We start from the raw sequence: 22616 nt of genomic DNA, 5'->3' as shown, positions 1-22616 counted from the left end.
AATTGTGCCTATTAGTTTACATACCACACAAAAAGCATTACTACAAGTCATTTTTTCCTCTCTGCTAAAAGCCAGAAAGAACATATTCCTATTAACTCACACATTGTTATCCCCTTGGCTCCTGGTGTGATAAGTCCGCCTCCCTGCTGTTTTCCCATTTCGTAATTCCACAGCTGGAAGTTCTTTGAAATAACAGCAAAACTGCTGAATATTACTGTTTTAAAAGCAAAGGCAAGGAGAAAAAAATGGTATGAGAAAAGAAATAACATAAGCTTGAGCAAAAAAGCAAGTAGTGCACAATTCATACTTGACACTTGGAAATATTTGTCTATTTTTTTTTCCTTTGAATTGCACATAACACAACTATTTTTCAATCAGAAGCTTGATGTTTCTTTTTTAATAGTACCAAGACAAATGTAGTAGGAGAATTTCCCTGAGATGAATACACAAATTAAAAGGAAACAATGTTTTAAAACACTTTTCCTCTATTTTTTAAATATCACCATCTATTCAGTCACTCTTCAGTTTTTCCATCATAGAAACAATCACATTTTATCTTCTTTCAAGTGCTTTACCCCAGCAGAAGTCAGTGCTTTCTACCTCACTTAAAAAAAAAAAAAAGGTTTCATAACAGTACCTTTCAACCTCCGGAGCAGATGTTTAGTATAGTAGAATAGAATGTCCTCAAGATCCCTTCCATGAAACTACATTTTATGTGCAACTGAATTAAAAAGAGTAATTTCTAAAAAGCACTTCGGTGTCTGACTTCCCTTAGATTAATTAGGGGCTCTCTAAAGCAAATTCAACTCAATGGCAAACAGCATTAGAATTACTATACTTATATTTATGTTAAACACTAGTCAGAGAGGGAAGCAGAGTGGTGATTACAATTTCTTCCCCAATGGGATTATACACAGTGACGGGTAGTACTAGGTGAAGCTGAGATCATTTTTAAAGCTAATAGTTTAAAATTCTTCAAATATCAAATGATTTCTTCTAATGTTCTCAAGTTACAATACTTACCAGTCATCTTCTTGTCACTATATTCCTTCTGATCTAGGATAGAAAGCGCTTCTCTGACAATTCTCTAAATATACATAAGACACATAAGGCCCAACAAGATACTGAAATTTGCCACCTACACACAATTTCTCCAGCTTCTTTTTGACACAATGGGGAAATACAGAATCTTTATAGCACCAGGTTAGGCTATAACTGTGATGTTACCTGAGTGACTGAAGAATAGCATTCATAAAACATGTGTTCCCCAAATTCCGAAGGCCTGTAGCACAAAGGGCAGTGGTACTTCCCTGCAAATTCAAAGTAAATGACACAGTCAGTAGGGGATATCAATAACTGCAAGTAATAACCAATTGTTCCACACCACAATACTATCATTTAAAATAATGATGCTATATCAAATCAGAAATCAACTTTCCTGTCCAGGGGTATCTGTCAAGATGCACTTTTTCCTCTCTTCTGTGTAAATAATACTGTATTTTTCCAAATCATCAATTCAAACTCTAGAAAAACACTTCCCACAGTTTCGAGAGATTGTCTAAGATGAATTTGTTCAACTTCACAGACAAAAAGACCTTAATATTTAACTATTTACAGCTACTCTAAATCATCATCTGCTCTTTGCTTTTGTACATACATATGATTACATAGTTGTAAATCATGTTATGCTACTACTGCATGTTTTGTTTTTTCCTAAACATTATTTCATACATACATTTCTAGGTATCCACACACTTGTCAATTTTAATAGCCACACGATATTCCATAGTATTATTATATCATAGTTTAATTAGTCCCTATTGTTGGGCAATGGTCTTTCACAATTTTAAGCATTATAAACATCTCTGTACAAATCACCTGGCTTCCTTTTGGGATTTTTCTCTTGAAACACAACACAACCAAAAGCGGAATTGCCAGGTCTAAGGATATGAACGTTTTTTTACAACTATTACATATCACAGTTTCTCGCCTGAGACAAACATCAACTACCACTCATGATACTATCTATTTCTCCATATCACCAATATTTTGTTTTTATTATTTGGATATATTTTCCCTCTACAAAATCCAACTCCAACGCTTCATCATGGTACTAGAGGTCACTCTGTGTTCCCAAAGCCTATACCAGTGATGCACAAGCTGTAGTAAGTTTATTATGCTGAAAAGACTTTGGCCATGGTCCCAGTGACTCTGTGTCTACTTTCTGAGAACCAGTCTAGGTAAGGTGAGGCTTATCAGCTGTAGGCTGATCATGTTAGGTAATGAATCTTCTGGCTATGCCCTTAAAAACAAAGTAACCATAACCAAAAAGAAAACATTTGTCTTACATGACCTATTCTTGAAAATATCATACTTAATCTTAATGATCACCTCCTTCCCTTTATAAATGCTCATAAACTATCTCTTAATAATATGTAACCAAAACGTCAAGTGGAATTCCTGAAACCCTCTACTCTTGGCAACAGAATTGTTTGACCTTGGGAAATGTCTCTCTAATACTAACACAGCTTGTGTTTTGTCCTCACTTAGATAAATATGGAAACACCTGAATTTGGTTCATTTCTGTCTTTGCATCAGCTCGTCAGCAAGCAAATACAACTTATAAATGTTTGAACATAATGAGAACGGCACTCACCTCTGAGCCACGAGCAAGGGAATAGGGTCTCTGGCTTTCCTTAGCCTAGCCTGTTTCCCACATATGACATTCTACCTCCCATTTGTTTTTGAATGTTCTCCCTCCTTGCATTTGTGTCTGGGGATCTCCCTAGTTCTGTTCCAGGTTCAAGTCCTGTGCCACCTTCGATATGAGGATTTTCCAAATCACATGCATCTTTAATGCTCCTCTCCCCCAAGTCACTTTGCACGTACTTGTCAGTGTCTCTACAGCTTCCTGCCAGTGGAATGAAAGCTTCTTGATGGCTGAGGATTGTTTAGCAATCTCAATGCCAAGCAGAGAGTCTGGCACAAAGAAGGTCTTTAATAAACGCTTATTGAATTGAGCTGAATTCCTTATTACAGGGCAGGTGGAGGAGGGAGACGGTAGCAGTAGAGGAAAGTCCTTCTACCAACGAAAACTGGTAAAAGTTCTTAAAGAGCTGCCTGGGGCATTGAAATGTTAAGTGACTTGCCCAACGACATATGTATCTATCAGGACTGGAATCTGGGTCTTAGTGACTTGAGGCTAGCTCGATAACCATTATACCATACAGCATCGTGCAATTACACGGTATAAGAAAAAAAAAATGGACTGGGAGCCAGAAGACATGGGTTTGAATCCTGACTTTTATTTAGAATCACATGATTTTAGAGATGAAAATGCCCTAAAAGTCATCTGGGCCAGTCCCTTCACCCTAGAGGGAACCTTTTAAGTACCAAAATAATGTTGACATCTTTATTATAATTCAGCTTTCCAGCAGGAACCAAAGCGTATCTTCCTATTTAGTCATGTTCCCTTTATTTATTCTACTATGGTTTTTAAATTGCCCTTGAATAAACTTAATTTGTCCTGAGTTAACCAAATATTTAACAGTTTTACCACTATTATAAATAGAATCTTTTTTCATTCCACTTGTGGGACTATACCATAGGAATACAATTGATTTTATGGGCTCTTCTCTAACACTCTAAAATCTATGAAGGCAAGGACTATGTTTGATTTTTCCACTTATCTCTCAGCATTAGTAGGCACTCAATATATTTTGCTGAATGAATGAATTCAATCAAATCTTCTATCTCAGAACATTGCTAAGATCACAAATTACTACTAGTATACTTTCTGGCTGATTTCTAAGTACAAAATAGTAACAGAAAAAAAAAGATTGAAAAAAGGGAAATACAACATTACCTAAGTACATAAGGGTAATATAGCAAAGAGCTGTTTGAGGGAAGGTGATTACAAGAGCAAAGAGGGATAGCTTCTTACAGTAAATAGTCTTTGAAATCAATGTTTTACAACCCAAAAGGGCAGGAAAGGTATTACAAGCAAAGAGCCTCCTTAGAGGCACAGAGGTTGGGTTGCTTGAGAGACCGCCAACATGAGTGTTTCAGTCCCTAAGGATGACAGCAGGGAATGAAGGGTACAGAAAATCTAGGAGCTAATTACTGAAGTCACTGAGCAAGTTCAGGGGAAGTGCCAACAGCTGGTAAATTACAGCCACAACGACAGTGAAAGAAGAATAGAAAAGGAGGTATGGGGATAGAGAACAGACTTTCAAATCCAGCAAGGTAAGTAGAGGGATTTGTAGAGGATTACAAAGGACCTGGTATCATGAGAAGAAAGTCAACTTTCCACTAAATGGAGGTAGGAGAGTTCGTTCACAGTAAGAGCAAGGGTTCCCAAGGCCACAATGGAATTGGCTGAACTGAGTTGGAATAAAACTGGGAAGAGTAGGAATCATGAGAATAGGTTGAGGATTTTAAATTCGGTAATATGAGAATGTTGCTTAAAACTTAAACGGTGGACCAAACATGTGGACCAAAACTGGAGAATCAGTACAACAGAAACAGACCCTCTTAAAAGAATAAGTTGGTAAAAGCTCTGCAGAACTGTTCAGAGAATTGGTTGACTTTATTTCTGTAAAGAGTTTTTGGTAGTTGAATTCATATAGTTCTTGCATGTATCTTGGTAAGTAGATTTTCAAGTATTTTATATATTCCATAATCTTTTAAATGGAATTTCTCTATCTACTATTGAATTTTGCTGGTAATACATATGGATTCATTTTTTATCCTGCAACTTTAACTGATTCAAATAATATTTAGTTGAGTCCCTAGGATTCTCTAAGCAAACCATTATATAATCCGCAAAAAGCAATTTTTTTCTTTGCCTATGCTTATTCCTCATTTTCTATTTATCTTATTGATCTGGCTAGCATTTCGAGTCTTATATCAAACAGTAGTGGTGACAAAAGACATTCTCGTTTTACCCTTGCTCTTACTGCAAAGGCCACAGGTTTATCTTTATTACGTATAAAGAGTCAACAATCAATGGGCTCTTGGTTTTAGACATATACTACTATGTAGTCAACAATCAATGGGCTCTTGGTTTTAGACATATACTACTATGTTAAGGGAAAGGTTCACTTTTCCTATGTTTTCTAGTTTGTTTTCTTTCCTAAAAAACAAAAAAACAAAAACAAAACACGGAAACAGTAGTTGTATTTTGTCAAAAGCTTATTCTGTATTTATTGATATCATCATGACTTTTGACCAGCCTTGAATTCCTGGTATCCAACCTCATCACAGTGTATGACCTGTGATATTTTGTTGAAGCCATTTTGCTAATATTTTATTTAGAAGTTTTGCATGAATGTCAATTAACGATAATGTTCCCTAGTTTTCTTTTTTTATTTTGATTGTCCTTGTTTTAGGTAAAAGGACCATATTTGTTTCATAGAGGGTTAGTAGGATCTCTTCTTTTTCTATTTGTGCAAATAGTTTGTATAATACTGAAACAAGATTTTCTTCAAATATTTGATAGAATTCACTTGTAAATCCACTTGATTTTTTTTTCTTTTGGAGCGCATTTGTGATTTATTTTCCCAAGATCAAGGTATTTAAATTCTCTATTTCTTCTAATGTTAATCTGGGTATTTTATGTCTTTGCAACTAATCATTCATTTCATTTAAAGTGTTGGTTTTATTGGCATATAGTTTGGCAAACAATGCTCTTCCCATAAAACAAATCTACATTCATCTTAGAGTATAAAACTGGAGGAAATTATTATTAATCTGAGTTTTCTGAAGAATTATAATATTTAGTTAATTTTCTACCATCAATAGAAGGTCTTGAATAATAAAGTTATGGAACTATACTAAAATTTTTAAGACTTACATCCAAACTCAAAATCTTATAAAAGTGAATGTTGAAAATTATCTTTATATGTAATTGGAAAAAATAAAATACTATTAAGTGGGAAAAAATAAAATTATGGTATTTCCACCTAAAAAAAAAAACCCTGAATCCAAGAAGTATTTTTAATAGTATCTTATTTTTCAGAGCACCACTGTAAAGAGATACAGTGTTAAAGCAAGCCACATGTACTTGAATAGATTGAGAAAACAATAAAGGAGATGTTTGGAACACTTAAAATCTCGGAATGAATCTGGAACATTATAATTTAAGTCTTCTAACTCCAAACTGAGTTCATTTCCCACTAAACTATAGCTTCTTGTTACTCAGATCTCTTAATGTAAGTAATCAAGTATATAATAAGTTTTCATCTAAGTATGACTGTCAGCATTCCATAAATTTTGGGGATTTCTTATGTACAGTTATTGTAATCTGGATCACCTTCCTGATCCAGGCTTTGAGAGGTAAGGGAAATAGGGAAAACAAGGGCAATCAGTTTGTAATAACAATACTACCATACATTTGTGTAGCAGTTTACCATATACATACAGTTTTCAAAGTTCTTTAGGTCTCAAACATTCTATGAGGGAGTTAGGGGAAATTTTATTATGAGATAAGGAAACAGACTCAATGATGTTAAATGACTTTCCCAAAAGTTTTAGCTTATTAAATAGTGAAGTTACAACTAGATTTCCTGACCCAAATATTCTTCCACTTACTTGTCTTTATAGTTTGGGTAAGTACATGGTTAGTGAGAACCTTGATGTGTAGATTCTACTTTGTCCATTTTAGTCTCTCCTACCAGACAGGTTCTACGGCCCCTGGATCTCATGTCTATTTATATAATCTCACTTCCTTAACCTCTCCTTAACTTCTTATTCTTCTTCATTAGCATTTGCACAGCTTCAAAGATCCTTGTTGGAATGCACTCAAAATCCAGCCTTGGATTATTTATAGGAATCTTCAAGAAGTATATTGAAATTTTAGTACTGTGTCAAAATAACAGCTAAATCATACCAACTAGCTGATCTCAGAACAAAGTTTAATTACTTACATTTACTTTTAACAACTTGCTGTTTAGAGATGAGTTTTCCAAAAGTTTCCTTTTCCTATGTCTGTCCGCTGTAAAAGCTGAACTATAGAGAAATAAATTAGACATTACTATAAAACCTAAACAAAACAGATTAAGGTTTTAAAGATACCCAAGTAGTTGAATGGCATGCCAGAGTAAGGGCTATATTTCCATACACACACACACACCCCCATCCTCCCCTCCTGGGAGAATGAAATGACTCAAAGCTGCATTTAGCTGGAAAGTCTTCTCTCCTGGCCCTCTCCCCAATTCCTCTCCCTGCACCCCACCGCATGTCACAGACTTCCACCTCCCAAAATGTTCACTCTTCTCGTATTGGAGGCGTCAGGTGGGGAAGAATAGCTTCTGAACACAAAAAGGTTGGGGCACACTAAGCTAATATTATCCTTCAGGAGCCATAATTTTCAGTCCAGAATGTGCTAATTCCTTGCTTTAACATATGGCTTTGAAATTTATAGTAAACATTTGCCTTAAAACAAGTAATACCTTCCTGAAGAATTTATTCAAAATGAAGTGGGTACCCTAAAGTAAATATAAATTAGCATGAAAATTCTGAACTAAGATAACGCAACCTTTTGCTAGATAAAAGGAATGCTTTACATGGAATTTATCCAAGAGCAACTCCTCGTCTTTGAAAAGTCATTCAAATGTCAAAAATTACTTTTAAGTTACCATATGCGTGGTTTACCAATCAAAAAAAAAAAAAGAGCTACATAAGCTAACACTAACTATTGGTGTACAATTTTCCCCCCTCTCTTGAAAAAGGTATGCTGTTTGTTATACTATGTCCAGTCAATTTCTGCAGAATAACTACATAAATAATAATATTACAGATTACAGATTCTAGTGACATCCAGTCAAATATTACAAGGCTTAAAAATATGGCCAGAAAGAATTAAATCAAAACTGTGTGTATTCTTTTGTCTTTTTTGTCTTTTTAAATATAAGTAAGATCTATTTCCATTTTCTCTAGCATATGGGCCAAAGTGAATTACTATTGACCACAATTGTTTTTAAAGTGTGGATCAATGGAGAATAAGATAAAATTAAGAATTCATTATGCTTCTAAACAAGCTATCTACACTAGGAAAGCTATAATTCTACAACTAGTTCATAAGAATTATGTGACCCTAAATATTTAAAACAAGAGATACTATGCCAACACTCAAACATCTTTTAAAATCTGCAGCTATGCCTATTATGCAGTGTCAGGTTTATAGTGACCAATTATAATCACTGCCATAATTCTAACATAATAAAATGGCAGATATAGTAGTCAAGAAACTGCATCAACAACATGATACTAAAGTTGTTTGCTCTTTAAAAAGGCAAATAAAATGTATTAGTCTAAAATGTAAGAACCATTAGGTTCTTACACCCTAACAAAAAATGTTCTGAAATCTTTATTGGTTGAATTTTGGAATCTAAAATTAAGATACAGAAAACTTATCCAAGCCTATATGTAAAAATATTTTAAAATCAGGAGCTTGATCCACCTAAAGAAAAAAGGTAACACTATTTAATATACCTAAAAACAGAATATAAACTACGTGAGGACAGGTTTTATTTCCCTTCTGTTGTGGTATCCTCAGTCTTAAGTTCCTGGCACATAGTAGATGTTCAATAAATGCTTGTTGACCAATTTTGTTTTATTTTGCTTATTTAAAATTACCTACACTCGCAATGCTAGCTAAAGTGATTCCTAAACTTGTTCAAAGACTTCTTCGACCTCTAAGGCCATTTCTACAAGGAGGGAGCAAACAGGGAAGTTCTTCACTATTAAAATGAATGGCCAATTCAACTGAAGCAATCAGTCAGCCTTTACAGATGACCTTATCAGACTAAGACTGCCTGAGGTTTCTAAGGCACATCTAATACTTATATCTTTTTTTTTTTTTGCCTCAGTGTCTTGCAGTCAAAGTTTCTTTGCATTTATAATATCATGTAGATTTTACTTGATTGTCTTTCCTCTAAAAAAAAAAAATCACACCAATGAACATCATTATAGAGAAAAGAATCTTGCTTCTAGAAATTTCCAGAAATTTATATATTTTAATTATACTGAAATATATTTATGATATTCAAAAAGGGAAAAAGGCATTTTAAATTAAATTCCTCTACATCAGCAGGTGTCAAACTTAAAAAGAAATGGGGGTCACTAAATCATACATATCGATTCTTGCAGGTCATATATTGACTTTGAAAACTACATATTAACATTATTTATGTTCAACTGTATTTTTATTCATTTTGTTAAATTTTTCCCAATTAGATTGTAATCTCACTCAGGCCCACTGGTGAATGTCAGTTCTCTGCCATTCAATTTTTTTTTCCCATTTGCATATTACTTACTTTTCCAAGTTCTGTAAGTGTTCTCTGACTTTCTGTATCAGTCCAAGCTTGGTATCATTTACCACAAAATCATCACAGCGATAACTGCAAGGAAAATATTCATCAGTGTATGTTAGAAAACCATAATAATGAAATCATTCAAAGGTTTAGCTACTGCTAAGATGATCACATGTTTTTGTCGGCCCTTACTGTAGGTGGTCAGTTTTAAGAGCACAAGTAGAATCTAATGGAATGTTTTATGAACACTAAATATACAACTGTCGTACAGAGGTCTCTTTCACATTTTTCTACATATATAGATCATAGTTTTGTTACAAAGTCTCTACAATTCCTCTTTCTAAAATGAAACACGGCATATTTTTAGTTTTTTAATTCTCTTCTTATAAGAAAAATGTAGTAAAAAGCACAAGTCCTATTTAAGTTACTTCAAACCTAAAGTTACCAAATGTGATTATATTGTATATAGCTTAAATCAAGAGATTGAGAGAAGAGTCTTTAAATGAACAGGGAAGGAACCACACATTTTAATAATCTCCAGTAAAGTTTAAATAGAAAAGTACAATTAAAACATGTACATAATTTCAAGTTTTTAAATAAATTTTAACCAAAAAAATTAAGTTTACTTTATATGAGTTTCTGAGGGGAAAGAGAAGTTATACCAATAAGTAGGAATAATCATTATCTTTGAAGTATTAACTCTTAGAAGAAATGTGCAAAATGTGTGAAAAAATGGCTGTCACTATAAGAAACTGATAACTACCTCAAAGGAAGGAAACATTTTTGCAAAGTCATCATATAAGCAGATAATGTGAGAAATCACATATAACAATTCCACTAACGCTGCAATAATGAACAGATTTTTATCTTGGAACAAAGACAACATGAACAAAAATAACTTTCAAAGTGATACCAAAATATCTTCCAGAGTATACAGGAATCATGTATAGTCAACCATTTATTACAACCACTACAGAATAATAAGTAACACTGTCATTCTTAGATGACAAAACTTTGGAAGCATTACAGTTTTACAGAACTTTAACTACCTTTTAAAGTCAATAGATATTTATTAAACATTTTCCTATTGCCATGCACTGTACTAAGTGCTAGAACCAAGTATAATGTCATCTGCAATAGGAAGCCTTCTCTAACTTCTTCCCCTTCTCTCCCCCTCATCAGTAACGACTGTTTCAACCATATCACTTTATTTGGACCTTTCTAATGCACTTACATCTTATTCTGTATCATAGTTATTTGTATATGTGTAATATTTGCTATTAGATTGAACATTCCACAAAGGTAGAATGAGATCATGTCTTATCTAAACTTTGTCTTTTCCAAGGTTGAACATAATGTTCTGCACATGCAGGTGTTTGATAAGTGTCAGTGAATCCAAATGTATCTCATATTCCTGAAACTGACCAAAATAAAAGAAGAAATACAATAGTGCAACAGGGATAGGAAATGGATCTGTGCTTTCATTGGTATAAGGAACTCCTGGGAAAGAAATCCCCTCCAGAATTTCAAGTTGACACTACTGGCAGAAATATCTAACATATCCAACTAATTTATTAATAAAGACTCATTAAATATTTTCTTCTGAAATATGCAAGGAATAAGGTGAGGTGCTTTTGTTTAGTTTTGCATAAACTTCTGTGGTATGGGACTATAGTCTCAATTCAACCAATGTATTTATAGACAGTAACCTTGGGCAAGTTATTAAATGCCTTCATTTCTAGACCTCTAAAATGGAAATATTATTTGCCCTTTTAAAATATTTATTTTTATTACTAATTATGCTTAGATACAACGGATGCTATCCAACAACCTTTTAAAATCTTTTTTATATTTTCTTTTTTCTTCAATTAAAAGTTATTTTCCCAATTACATATAAAATTTTTAACATTTGTTTTTTAAATTTTGAATTCCAAATTCTTTCCCTCCCCTACACTCTGCCCCCTTCCTGAGACAGCAAGCAATTTTATACAGGTTACATACATGCAATCATACGAAACTTATTTCCATATTAGCCATGTTGTGAAAGAAAACACAGACCAAAAAAAAAAAAGAACCCACCAAAAAAAGGTAAAAAATAGTATACTTCGATCTGTATTCAGATTCCATCAGTCCTTTCTCTGGATGTGGATACCATTTTTCATTATGAGTCCTTTGGGATTGTCTTTGATCACTATGTTGCTAAGGATAGCTAAGACTGAGTCATTCACAGTTGATCATTGCACAATATTGCTGTTACCATGTACAATGTTCTCCTGCTACTGCTCACTTCACTTTGCATCAGTTCATGTAAGTCTTCCCAAGTTTTTCTGAATCCATCCTGCCTCTTTACCTGTCTCATAGCGAAAAACAATCATTTTTCTTATTTTTTCCATTCTATTGCGTATATGGTATCATCTTAGGTTCATCCTGATGTACATTTCTCTAATCACTAAAGAATGAGAACTTTTTTATGTGGTTATTAACAGTTTGAATTTTCTCCTTCAAAAAATACTAATTGTTCCTAATCCTTGAACACAACACTAGGGAGCATAGATTAGACTTATAGATATGTATGAATTGTTGCTTAATTTTTATCGACACATTTTGTTTTGACACAACAGGTATTTCCTACAAACAATCACATAAATCTTCAAAGAACTTCCACCTCAGACAAATTATGTAAAACCCGTAACCGGATGATTAGGGCCAAGAGTACCTGTCATTTTCCAATATTCGGTGTGCTGACTAAAAAGGGCCATGTGCTTTAACTTTAATAATACAATACCAATATGGGCCCCTTCTGTTCTACCTGAGTTTTGTTGCTTTTTAGTATTGTGTTTCTTTACACCACTAAAGTGACAGAAAGCATGGTGGTACCCTCAACAAAAACAGGCAAGTTCAGAAGGTGGGGACATGGGGAATTTAAGATGCCTACTGAACTCTAGATTGAAATATCCAATAAGCAGTTGGTGATCTGGGATTAGAATTTGGGAGACTAGGAATTAATATAGAGATAGATGAATGAATAAACATTTATTAAGCACTTAATATGTGTCAAGTATTGCGTTGACTGCTGTGGAAACAAATGCAAAAAGCAGGAACTTCCTGCCAACATATCTGCCTCATTCAGAGGCAGACCATCATCCAGCTCCCACATACCTACTGTAGTAAAACCCTGAACTGAAGTTTACTTCAGACTAAATAACGATTAATAAATCCCATGAGAAACTGCAGTAAAGTTACTTCTTCTAATCTCTAAAAGTCAGCCAGAAGCCCACAGACAATAGGAAAAGGAGGCCCCACCAACAAAGTCAACACAGAAGGTAACATCCAAGCAAGACCAAAGAGACATGGATAACCTAGAACAATCTATGTCCATATTGAACAAGGTGGGAGGACTCCCTTGAGAAAGCCCCTGGATGGTCAGAAAGCCTGGGGATAGTGGGGGAGAGGTGGAGCGGTGATGAGAGCTTGGAAGGCTCAGAGATGGGCAAATACTGAGCACCACAACGCTGCAGTGCTGAGAACAATATACACCACAAGTCCAAGAGCTCTGACGACCTTAATACTGTTTTCATAAGCCAAAAAAGGCCCTAAAAAGCTAGTGTTTTGGGACAGCTAGGTGGCACAGTGGATAGAGCTCTGGCCTTGGAGTCAGGAGGACCTGAGTTCAAGTTCAACCTCAAACACTTGACACTTAACCCCAACTGTCTCAGCAAAAAAGCACAAACAAAAAAAATCTAGTGTTTTACAAACCATAAGGGGGCATAAAAAGGGTAGTTATTACTGTATTCCTACTCTACTCCACCCTCCAACTAAACTACTTACCATCCTTCATATATGCCCAATGCTTTGTTTCCTCTGTGCTTAAACTCCCACTAAAATCTGTTTTTCAATGTTACTCCCATCTCACCCTGTGAAAGTCTAGTTATCCAGTTACCCATTGCTATCTACAGGAAAATTATGTTATAGTATTTGTCTTTACAACCCAAATGTGCAACTCTTCTATTTAGGCTTCACTTATACCCTCTGATGTGGAGTCCATAATCCCTTTCTGTCTTTTCAAGTCCAGTCTCACCTGCAGCAGGCTGCCTTCACTATAGATACATTTCCTCCTTAGGATCCCATATCATCTTCCTGGGATATTTAGTCATGAGAGATGAATATTTCCAGTAGTTTCTAGAAATTACTGAAAATGTTCATCCCTCATGACTGCAAAAAAAAGGGAGGAGCATTTCCCTGCGTGCTTCTCTATTTGTAACACTAGAGACAGAGAAGCAAATATGCCTAAGAAAACCTGTTCCACTTTATGAAACCACAGCTTTTGCCTTTATCACTGAGCTGGCCTGGTTGGAAAGATGAGGAATGAGGGAGAGCTAAGCAAGCTTTAGACTTTTTACAGAACCATCATGGAAATTAAGGTCAAATGTGTTCCCTAGTTATGTATTTCTTTTCTGCCCCAAATTGGAAATGTTGGCTCATTGATACAGTTGTATACTTGTGCTGCCTCTGTCCTAGAATGCCAATTCAACTAACATTAATTAAGCATCAATATTTGAAGTACTACAGACATATGAATAAAAACAAAACAGTTCCTTCCCTCCAGGAGCTTACAGTTTACTGGGAGAAAGTAATATGCATACAGATAAATTAATACAAATTTACATAAAGTAATTATGGGATCTGAGGTAGAGGGAACTAATCTAAGCCTTCCCTTTTGTTAGTATAAGGCAGTAAAGGCCTACTGCTTTATAAATGCATTTACTGGGCATTCTGATTTTTTTTTTAACGAAACCTCCTTTTAGGTTCCAAAGCTAGAACAAAGTGAAACATATCTCCCAGTGGGAAAAATAAAAAAATCTCTTTGCTTTGAACATGAGTCCTTATACCTCTCTTAAGCTATTATGTTACAGTTTGTACTATAATTATCATATAGCTATTTGTAGAAATATTAGACATTTCTGCATGTCTTTTATCTCTCCTGTTGTAATGTCAACCTCATGAAGAAAGAGACATCTTAATTATTTTTGTGTTTCCTCCAGCACCTAACAATGATAAACATATAGTAAGCACTTAATAAGTGGTTGTTCAAAAGTCTACTTCTCACTCCCTATCCCTACCAATGTTATTCCATCCTTAGGTCACTTCTCATTAACCATTTCATTCTTTCTCCCTTTCAGTCCAATACACAAATTCCTTCCTTAATCACCCACTACTGCCTACAGCAAAATTATGACGCAGTATTTGTGTACAAATAGTGGGGCTAATACAGTGCCTGGCACATAGTAAACACTAAATAAATGCTGATTTAATTGAACTGAAAGGTTTCCATTCCCCTTTATTCTTTCATCTACATTATTCATTACTTTCAGTTACATATATCTTCTGTTTTGTTCTATTTGTTCTTCTTGTAGGCCTAGACATTTTCTAACATAACACCCTAAACACATTTCATAGAGCATACTGACAAACACATAGCCAAATATACCCAAAATCACACAACGACATTCAGAGAAACCATTTTCCTACCCTTTGTTTCAGATGTAGTGTTAAACAATCTATTACACTAAAATTACCTAACCACATAAAAAAAAAAACCCCATTACTGCTTTACTAGTCTACATTATATGTACCTCTCTCTTCCTGTTTCTACTTTTCTATTTGCTTTTTTTCATTATTTTGCTTATTCCTCAGACCAACCATTTGTAGGTCAGTGGTCACCTATGGGCGTTCTCAACCTTAAAAACACTAACACTGAGTTCTGTAAGACCGACTACCTTTGAAACTTTTATCACTTCCAATTTGGGCTATTAGATTTTATTTGTTCCATTTAAGTCACATTTCAATTCAAAACTATTCAAAGTAGTTTCAAGTAGATTTCAGTAGAAAATGTCTTTAGAATATTCTCCCCCATATTATCCTCTATCCTTAATTCAAAAAATACATTGAAATAATAGCTCTTAAATAAATTTGATTTAACTCCAAAATAAGAGCAGTTTTGATAGAAAAGTCTACTAAATTGGGTGCTGGGCAAGTAGCTGGTTTCTAGTCCTAGATCTGCTACTAGAAGCTGTATGAATAAATAAATCATTTCAATTCAATAAGCATTTATTAAGCAACTGCTATGTGCCAGGCTCTATGCTAGGGCTGAGGATATGAAGGAAAAAAAAAAAAATCAAAGTGAGGGGCAGCTAGGTGGCGCAGTAGATAAAGCTCTGCCCTTGGAGTCAGGAGGACCTGAGTTCAAATCCAATCTCATACACTTGACACTTACTAGCTGTGTGACCCTGGGCAAATCACTTAACCCTGATTGCCTCAGCAAAAAGCACAAAAAAAAAACCAAACAAACTGTTTTTGTCCTCAAAAACTTACATTCTACTACAGGGAAACAATATGTTCACAGATAGATTCAATAGACAAACTGACTGACAGACAGATAGATAGATAGATAGATAGATAGATAGATAGATAGATAGATAGATAGATATAAAATAAATACAAAGTAATTTTGGGAGGTAGAGAGAATACTAACTGGGAGAACCAGTAAAGGACTCTTGTGGCACTTGAACTATGCCTTGAAAGGAGTAAAAGACTCTTACAGGAGGTAATGAGGGGATATTCCAGGCATCAGGCTAGCCGATGAACGGGCACAGAAGTGAGGGATAGAATGTCATGTATAGGGAACAGCAAGTAAGCCAGTCTAGCTGGTACATATAGCAATATAATGAAGAGTAACATGAAATCAGTCTGGAAAAATAGAGGTATATTGTAAATGGCTTTAAATGGCAAATTAGAGGAAAAAGAGAGTCACTGAAGTTTCTGGAGCAAGGGAATGACAGAATCTCTGAATTAGAAAGGACCTTAAAGACTATCTAGTCTGATCTAAATTTGAACAGTAAGATCCTCTTTAACATCTGCAACAAGCAGATCCAGGCTTGCTAGAAGATCCACTATCTCTCAAGGCATCCTACTCCAGTTCTGGCTCTCTGTAATTATTACAGAATTCCTCCTTGCAACAAGAGTTATTCGGCCTCTCTTTGACTTTCACCCATTGCTCCTCATTCAGCCTCTGGTACCAAGGACAAGTCTGGATCTTAGGTACAATGTGAATTAGACTAAGTCTCTGACTTTCATAAAAGCTTTAAAAATAAAAAGCAATTTTTTTATGATAAAAAATGTCCTTTTAAATAAATTTCAACCATATACCGTGTTTACTGGCTGACTTTTAAAAAGTTGAGGTGATTTTCTTTATCTTTTTACAAGAAAACAAACTACACATACAGTATATGTAAGACAAATTATCTACAAGTAGACAGATATGCTATTATATATAAATCTGTTTAGCATTTGTATGGTGTAAGGATATATACAGAGCAAGCATAGAGAATACAGGGCAAGGTTTTTCTAAATCATCCCAAGACATGTTAAATTAGTGCCAAATTCTCATTTTAAACAGAGTAAACTTCTGGTGAATTTTCTGGCCCTTCTCCACTTCAGGGAACATCTGAGAGACACACACGGCTTTGGTCTTTTGTGATTCTCCTGATTTCTATATACTATGGTCTGTAGAAGCTCTAGCTATCTCAAGCAGATGAAAGGGAATAATTTTTCCTGTTTTAAATTTTTATCCAGTGAAAATGTGTTTCATTAAAAATATCATCAAACATAGATGGGGAAAAAGGTCTTATTGCCTTGTCAATTTGAAAAACTTAAGAAATGGAAGATATGTCTGACTTCACTGCTTGTCAATTCTGTCAGAACAGGAAACTTTCAAAATAGAGAAATTCCATGTTCTAAGTCATACACTGAGAAGCTAAAAAGATATTTCCAAATGATCCTCCTATTTATAAAACAATAAGGAATAATAATCACCCTTCACCTGAAATTATAAATATTTTAATAAAGTTATTTTTTAAAAAATATATTATCTATCAAATTCAGTTTGATCAGCTTTAGTTAGCAAGTTACATGGAATTGTATAGCACACCTCCAAAAAAGAGGACAATTGTGGGTACTGATTCTTATAATCCATTGGCTTTATAACAGACCTGGAAATGTGAATGTGGTAGGATAGGAAGGAAATGGTTATTTGTTAGACTGTAAACTGCCCAAATTAATTTAAGAGGATATTTTTAATGCCAAAAGAAGTCAAAATGTCCTGTTTGTATTTTAGATGGCAGCATACAATGCTAACAAAACAAATTGTTACTTTAGGCTACTTCATATATAACAAATAGAGAAAAATTTAAAATTTCAAAGGAATATTTTTCAGGCAGCAGAGGTCTTTAAAATTTAAAGAACGTCCAGGCAACTAAGAAAAATTAGGAATACACTTCGCTGGGGTGGGAGGGGAGGAGAAGGTGAACAGCACTATATCCCTTATTAAAGATTAAAGATGCCAAGAATTAGATTACTAGCTGAAAATAAAAGTTATTTATATAATTTGACTGCCTGTGTTGCAAAGTATACTTAAAAGAAACCCAAATAACCCAAAAATATTTACAAACTATTGTTTTGGTTTTTAAATTAAAGAATTCTAGGCCTATATGGGTTTACCTGCTGTATGACTGAAAATGTAGGTCAGGAATAGGTAAATAAAAATTTACTGAAGTTGTTTTTTAAAATTTTTATTTCTTTCACCTTTTAAAATGTTTTCATAAAATAACTATTTGGAACCCCAACAACAACTTTATTCTTACTAAACTTAATAGAAGATGATCCCTTTACACAGAGGTTGTTGTAAACTCTAAAAAGGTATTTAAATTTTTTTTTAAAGGGATAGCCTTTGAAAACTCTCTCAATTTAAGGATTCTATAATTCTAAAGGAATAAATTTACTCTCATCCCAAAATACTTCTCATTCTATGAAGGAAAGACCGACTGAACTTGGGAGTCCAAAGACCTGACATTTCAGTGCCACATATTAAAGTTAAGCAATACAAAAATTTAATGACTTGAAATTATACCCAGTAGATGTAGACTGTTAAACATTACCTGTGCTCTAAACCACCTGGCCAGAAGTAGATGGTCATTTAACTATGTGTGTTTTTGAAGAAACTGTTATATATTACATGAACAAAGCAAGTGTTTACTGTAAGCTCCCTGAGGGCAGAAAATGAAAGTATTTTGTCTTAGCATCTTCAAGCATAGAATAGGCACTTAATAAATGCTTGCCTGCTGACTGATGTGCAGATACATCTGTTAAGAGGTCCCAAAACTTGGGGAGGATATGTGACTTTTTATGTTTCCAAAGCTTTGAGAGCAGTAAGGAAGATCAAGGAACTAAACATATGTCAACAGTAAAGTTTGTGCATGTGTGTGCTGGGGTAGGAGGAGGTATGGGGAGGAGGGAAGAGAATAGACTGAAATGTACCTTTCTAGCTACATATTCCTCAGCAAAAATACTAGAGTGAGCGTGATTTTGGCAGCAGCTGGTTTAGTTCAGTAATCATGGATCCCTATTTACTGGTTGAGAACCCTTGAGATTTTATATTTATACACAGACAAATACATGTTACGCCAAAAAAACACTGACTTACCAGTATGTACTGTAACTACTGCAATCCATGCACACAGTGTGTTGAACTTTCTCTTGCTTTTCTGTTTTCTTATGGTTGGTTAAGGGAATCTGTGCATCTTCATAATGTTTTTTTGCATGACCATTCACATACCTTAAAAAACATAGTAATGAGAATCCATTTTAATCTAAATATTCCCTGAAGAAACTTAAGTATTTATCTCTAATAATAGAATTAGACCATACTAGTCAAAACATTATGATGAAAAGAAATAAATGCAGCTGTCCAAATATAAAATAAGTTTCATATATACTACATTTTGTATTTATCTATTACAAAAAAAAAACAACTCTTAATCATCTACAACATTAAGGACTATTTAATAAGGCATTACTTTTAAGATAATTTAACTAAATGCGATAGATATCAATTATTCATCTTTTGACAATATTAGCACGATGACTGTTTACTATTACTCTGAATTTTGACTTCTAAATCTAAGACAGATTGTGACTAGGAAAGACCCTTTAAAACAAAATAACTTAATTACCTCACTAAGGAAAACATAAAACAAACAGCATTCAGGAAAAGAAAAGAGAAAAAGAACACAAGAAGCAAAGAAGGATGAAAGGAAGGAAGAGAGAGAGGAAAAAAGACACAAAGTCTAAGCTGGTCTTACGTGCAAGACAATAATCAACATGAGCAACAGATTGTGAGAAACAAGAATTAAATAAAAGCCAGACGTGGAAGTAGGACAGCATTCCCACTCTTCCTGATGGCTATTTACAATGCGGTTTCAATTCTTTAATCTGAAGGTTGTGAATTCTCAGAAATACCTATATTCCAATGTATTTTTAAAAAAACATCACAAAACTAAATACAAATTATTTTAGGAAAAGCTTCAGTAATTTTAATGTCTCACATGCGTGAATAGACAGCATAGTATAATGGGAAAAGTGGCTAGACTTGAAGGCATGGAGGCATGGATTCTCATCCTGCCTCTGACATTTAATATCTGTGACCATAGGCAAGTCACAACTTCTCTGAGCTTCAATTTTCCTCATCCTCACAATGAGAAAATACCTGTAGTCACTATCTTACAATGCTGTTTTGATGATCAAATGACAGGCATAAAACACTTGTAAACTTTGAAGCGCTATATAAATGTAATTAGTATGATATTAAGAGAACCAAGCACTAATTATATTCATAAAATATTTCAGTTTTTCAACACAGGTTTAATGGTTTTCAGTTTGTATAACTACTATAACAATTACACTTGAATGGACACAATTAAGAGTTATATGTAAACAGCCAATAATAAATGACTAAGTTCACTCATGACTTGATCTCAAAAAAGGCACAATTTGAAACAACAAAAAGTTCAATAAATTCAATAATTGACATCAGTGGAATTGTGGCAACCCTTAAAAATGAATTTCTTATGTCTAAAAACAAACCAGATTGTACAAAAATTAGACCGATTTGAAAAGTGAAGAGTTGATACAAATGCTTATTCAATTTCACCAAAACCAAATTCCAGGGACACACATTTCATGATGAGGATACCTCTTACATATAAATTACCAAAAATCAGGCACAGCTCTTACTTTGGATATTTTGAAAACCATACTCAATAGCCTGGCCACAAGGAGATGGAAGAAGCAGTTTCTTCCCCAATTTTCAACCATCAAGATTTCCAATCCTGCCAGAGAAAAAAGGGAAGAAGCAGCTCCTCTCTTCATAGTGGTAAATACAAACAATATCTGAAGTTTAAAAAACTATCTGAGGGGCAGCTAGGTGGCGCAGTGGATAGAGCACCGGCCCTGGAGTCAGGAGGACCTGAGTTCAAATCCAGCCTCCAACCAAACACTTGACACTTACTAGCTGTGTGACCCTGGGCAAGTCACTTAACCTCAATTGCCTTAAAAAAAAAAAAAAAAAGACCATCTGAACACATAATTTCTTCTGTTCACATGACCTTAAAATGCACCGAACTATTTGCCTTCCCATGTACAATTCATTTACTCAAAATCTAAATGACATAAATGACCAGATGAACAGTCATTTTTTTCATTTTTCCTTTTTTTTAGGGGGGAAGGGGGAAGTGTACACACATACACACATATCCTACACTCTATAAAAAACAGACTAATGATTATTACATAATTACTCAATATTCAAATTCATCTGTGATCTCATCAATTTAGGAGTTCCCTCCAAAAATCTGCAATGCAAATTGCAACCCATTCATGTCCACCCATCCTTTATGACTTTCATCCATGGCCTTCTAAAGGTTCACTAACGTCAAGTTCTCACCCCACGAGCTAAAAAGCTTCCTTGCTCACAGACATTATGAGCCTGAGTATTCTTGCTGTCTACCTGTCATGCTTTGTCTCACCACATAACCAACATTTTCTTCTCTTTCTGCCATCCAATTCTTGGATGACATCCATTCATCTATGCTTTTGTTGTGTTACTCAATTGTAACGTGCCATAGCCTGCTCACATCCACCAAGCACCTTTCCACCACCCTCTGTATGACATTCATCTTTAGTTCTTCAGAGGCAGGGTGTTACAGGTCTTGCTCCCATATGGCAAAGATGAAAAAACGTTTAAATTAAAAAGATGGGCCTTTGCTGTTATTGGAACCTTGAGGTCAGTAAAAATGTTTTGCAATGTTCAAAAAGTAATTCATCCCACTCTGCTACTTCTATTTTATTAATTCCCCAGATCTACATACTATTGGACAAGGTCTATAAGGTGTCTATTCAGATGTATGTTAAAATCTGGGCAACAGACATTCTTCATCCATTCTGTCTTTCCTGGGTGTAGAAACAAGTCAAAATTCTTTCAATGAATGCAGATCTCTTCCAGAAAGCTTGGGGTTTGGTGAAGTTAACAACAGGCACAGCCAGAAGATCTCACCTCCCACAGGGAATCCCTCTGTGAACTAAATTCTGAACTGGATCTTACATATAACAGAAGCAAACATTTTTTGGCAAGCATACATCTTGTTTTATGCCTCATCTGATGTTTATTATCTATCAGAGTCATTATATAGCATTATTTCTACTGTTAAATCTTCCATGGAATCTTAAATTATCTAGATACATAGAAGGAAGTCAACTTGTTGTAAAAGATGGCTTGATCTCAAAAAAATAAAAAGAATGTAAGGAAGCATTTTAAAAATTCTACTTAGTCGAATTTTTTTAATAATCAACAAACAATAAGAATGATGGTATCTTATATTCTCTACAATTCAATCAATTGTGAAATAAATATGTAACCTATTTTTGAATATCATTCTTAAAAGTCTGATTATTCACTACTAATACCTTCTTTAAGGATGCCCTAAATTCAAGGATAGATGAGAGAGTAGGTATATAGGTTAGCAGCTGATATTTTCTCGATCACCTTTTCTTAGAATCAATAAGGTCTGAGATTTTCTCCATGCTTTTGGTACTTCCCTTACTTGTAAACTGGTTTTACAATGCTTTCAGAATTATATCATCTCCAGCATTGATGTCCTCTAAATATACTTGATCCAATCCAGCTACTTTTATCAGCTTCATTCTCTTTAGTGCCTTTTATACTTGCTCTGTAAACACGTTAGTTATTGTGATATTGGGGTCAAAATGCAATGGTTTAACTATCCTTGCTGGAGGAAAGTTTGCTGTTATTTTTGAGATCCTAGGTTCCCATTTTAAAAAAATATTTTAAATTTTCTTCCCATTTTCATCCTTGCATGCTCTTAAAAAGACACTGCTTATTTAGATATTTTA

The 22616-nt window shown here is 34.4% G+C and overlaps 1 protein-coding gene across 2 annotated transcripts in view; it reads right to left on the bottom strand.

The window, feature by feature from the left end:
- USP3 (ubiquitin specific peptidase 3) overlaps nucleotides 1–22616 on the bottom strand; it is a 102228-nt gene that overhangs the window by 24755 nt on the left and 54857 nt on the right. For both annotated transcript variants that reach the window (XM_027851567.1, XM_027851568.1), the window contains 5 exons: nucleotides 18853–18984; nucleotides 9318–9401; nucleotides 6927–7008; nucleotides 1228–1310; nucleotides 101–214 (listed from right to left, as the gene is read on the bottom strand). In XM_027851567.1, coding sequence (XP_027707368.1) covers nucleotides 101–214; nucleotides 1228–1310; nucleotides 6927–7008; nucleotides 9318–9401; nucleotides 18853–18984 — 495 coding nt within the window. The remainder of the gene's footprint in view (nucleotides 1–100; nucleotides 215–1227; nucleotides 1311–6926; nucleotides 7009–9317; nucleotides 9402–18852; nucleotides 18985–22616) is intronic.

Source organism: Vombatus ursinus, unplaced genomic scaffold (assembly GCF_900497805.2).
Source record: "Vombatus ursinus unplaced genomic scaffold, bare-nosed wombat genome assembly UNPS02009205.1, whole genome shotgun sequence".
NCBI classification, from domain to species: domain Eukaryota; kingdom Metazoa; phylum Chordata; class Mammalia; order Diprotodontia; family Vombatidae; genus Vombatus; species Vombatus ursinus.
Note: the sequence above shows the minus strand (reverse complement) of the source record. Positions and strands in the feature narration are given on the sequence as shown.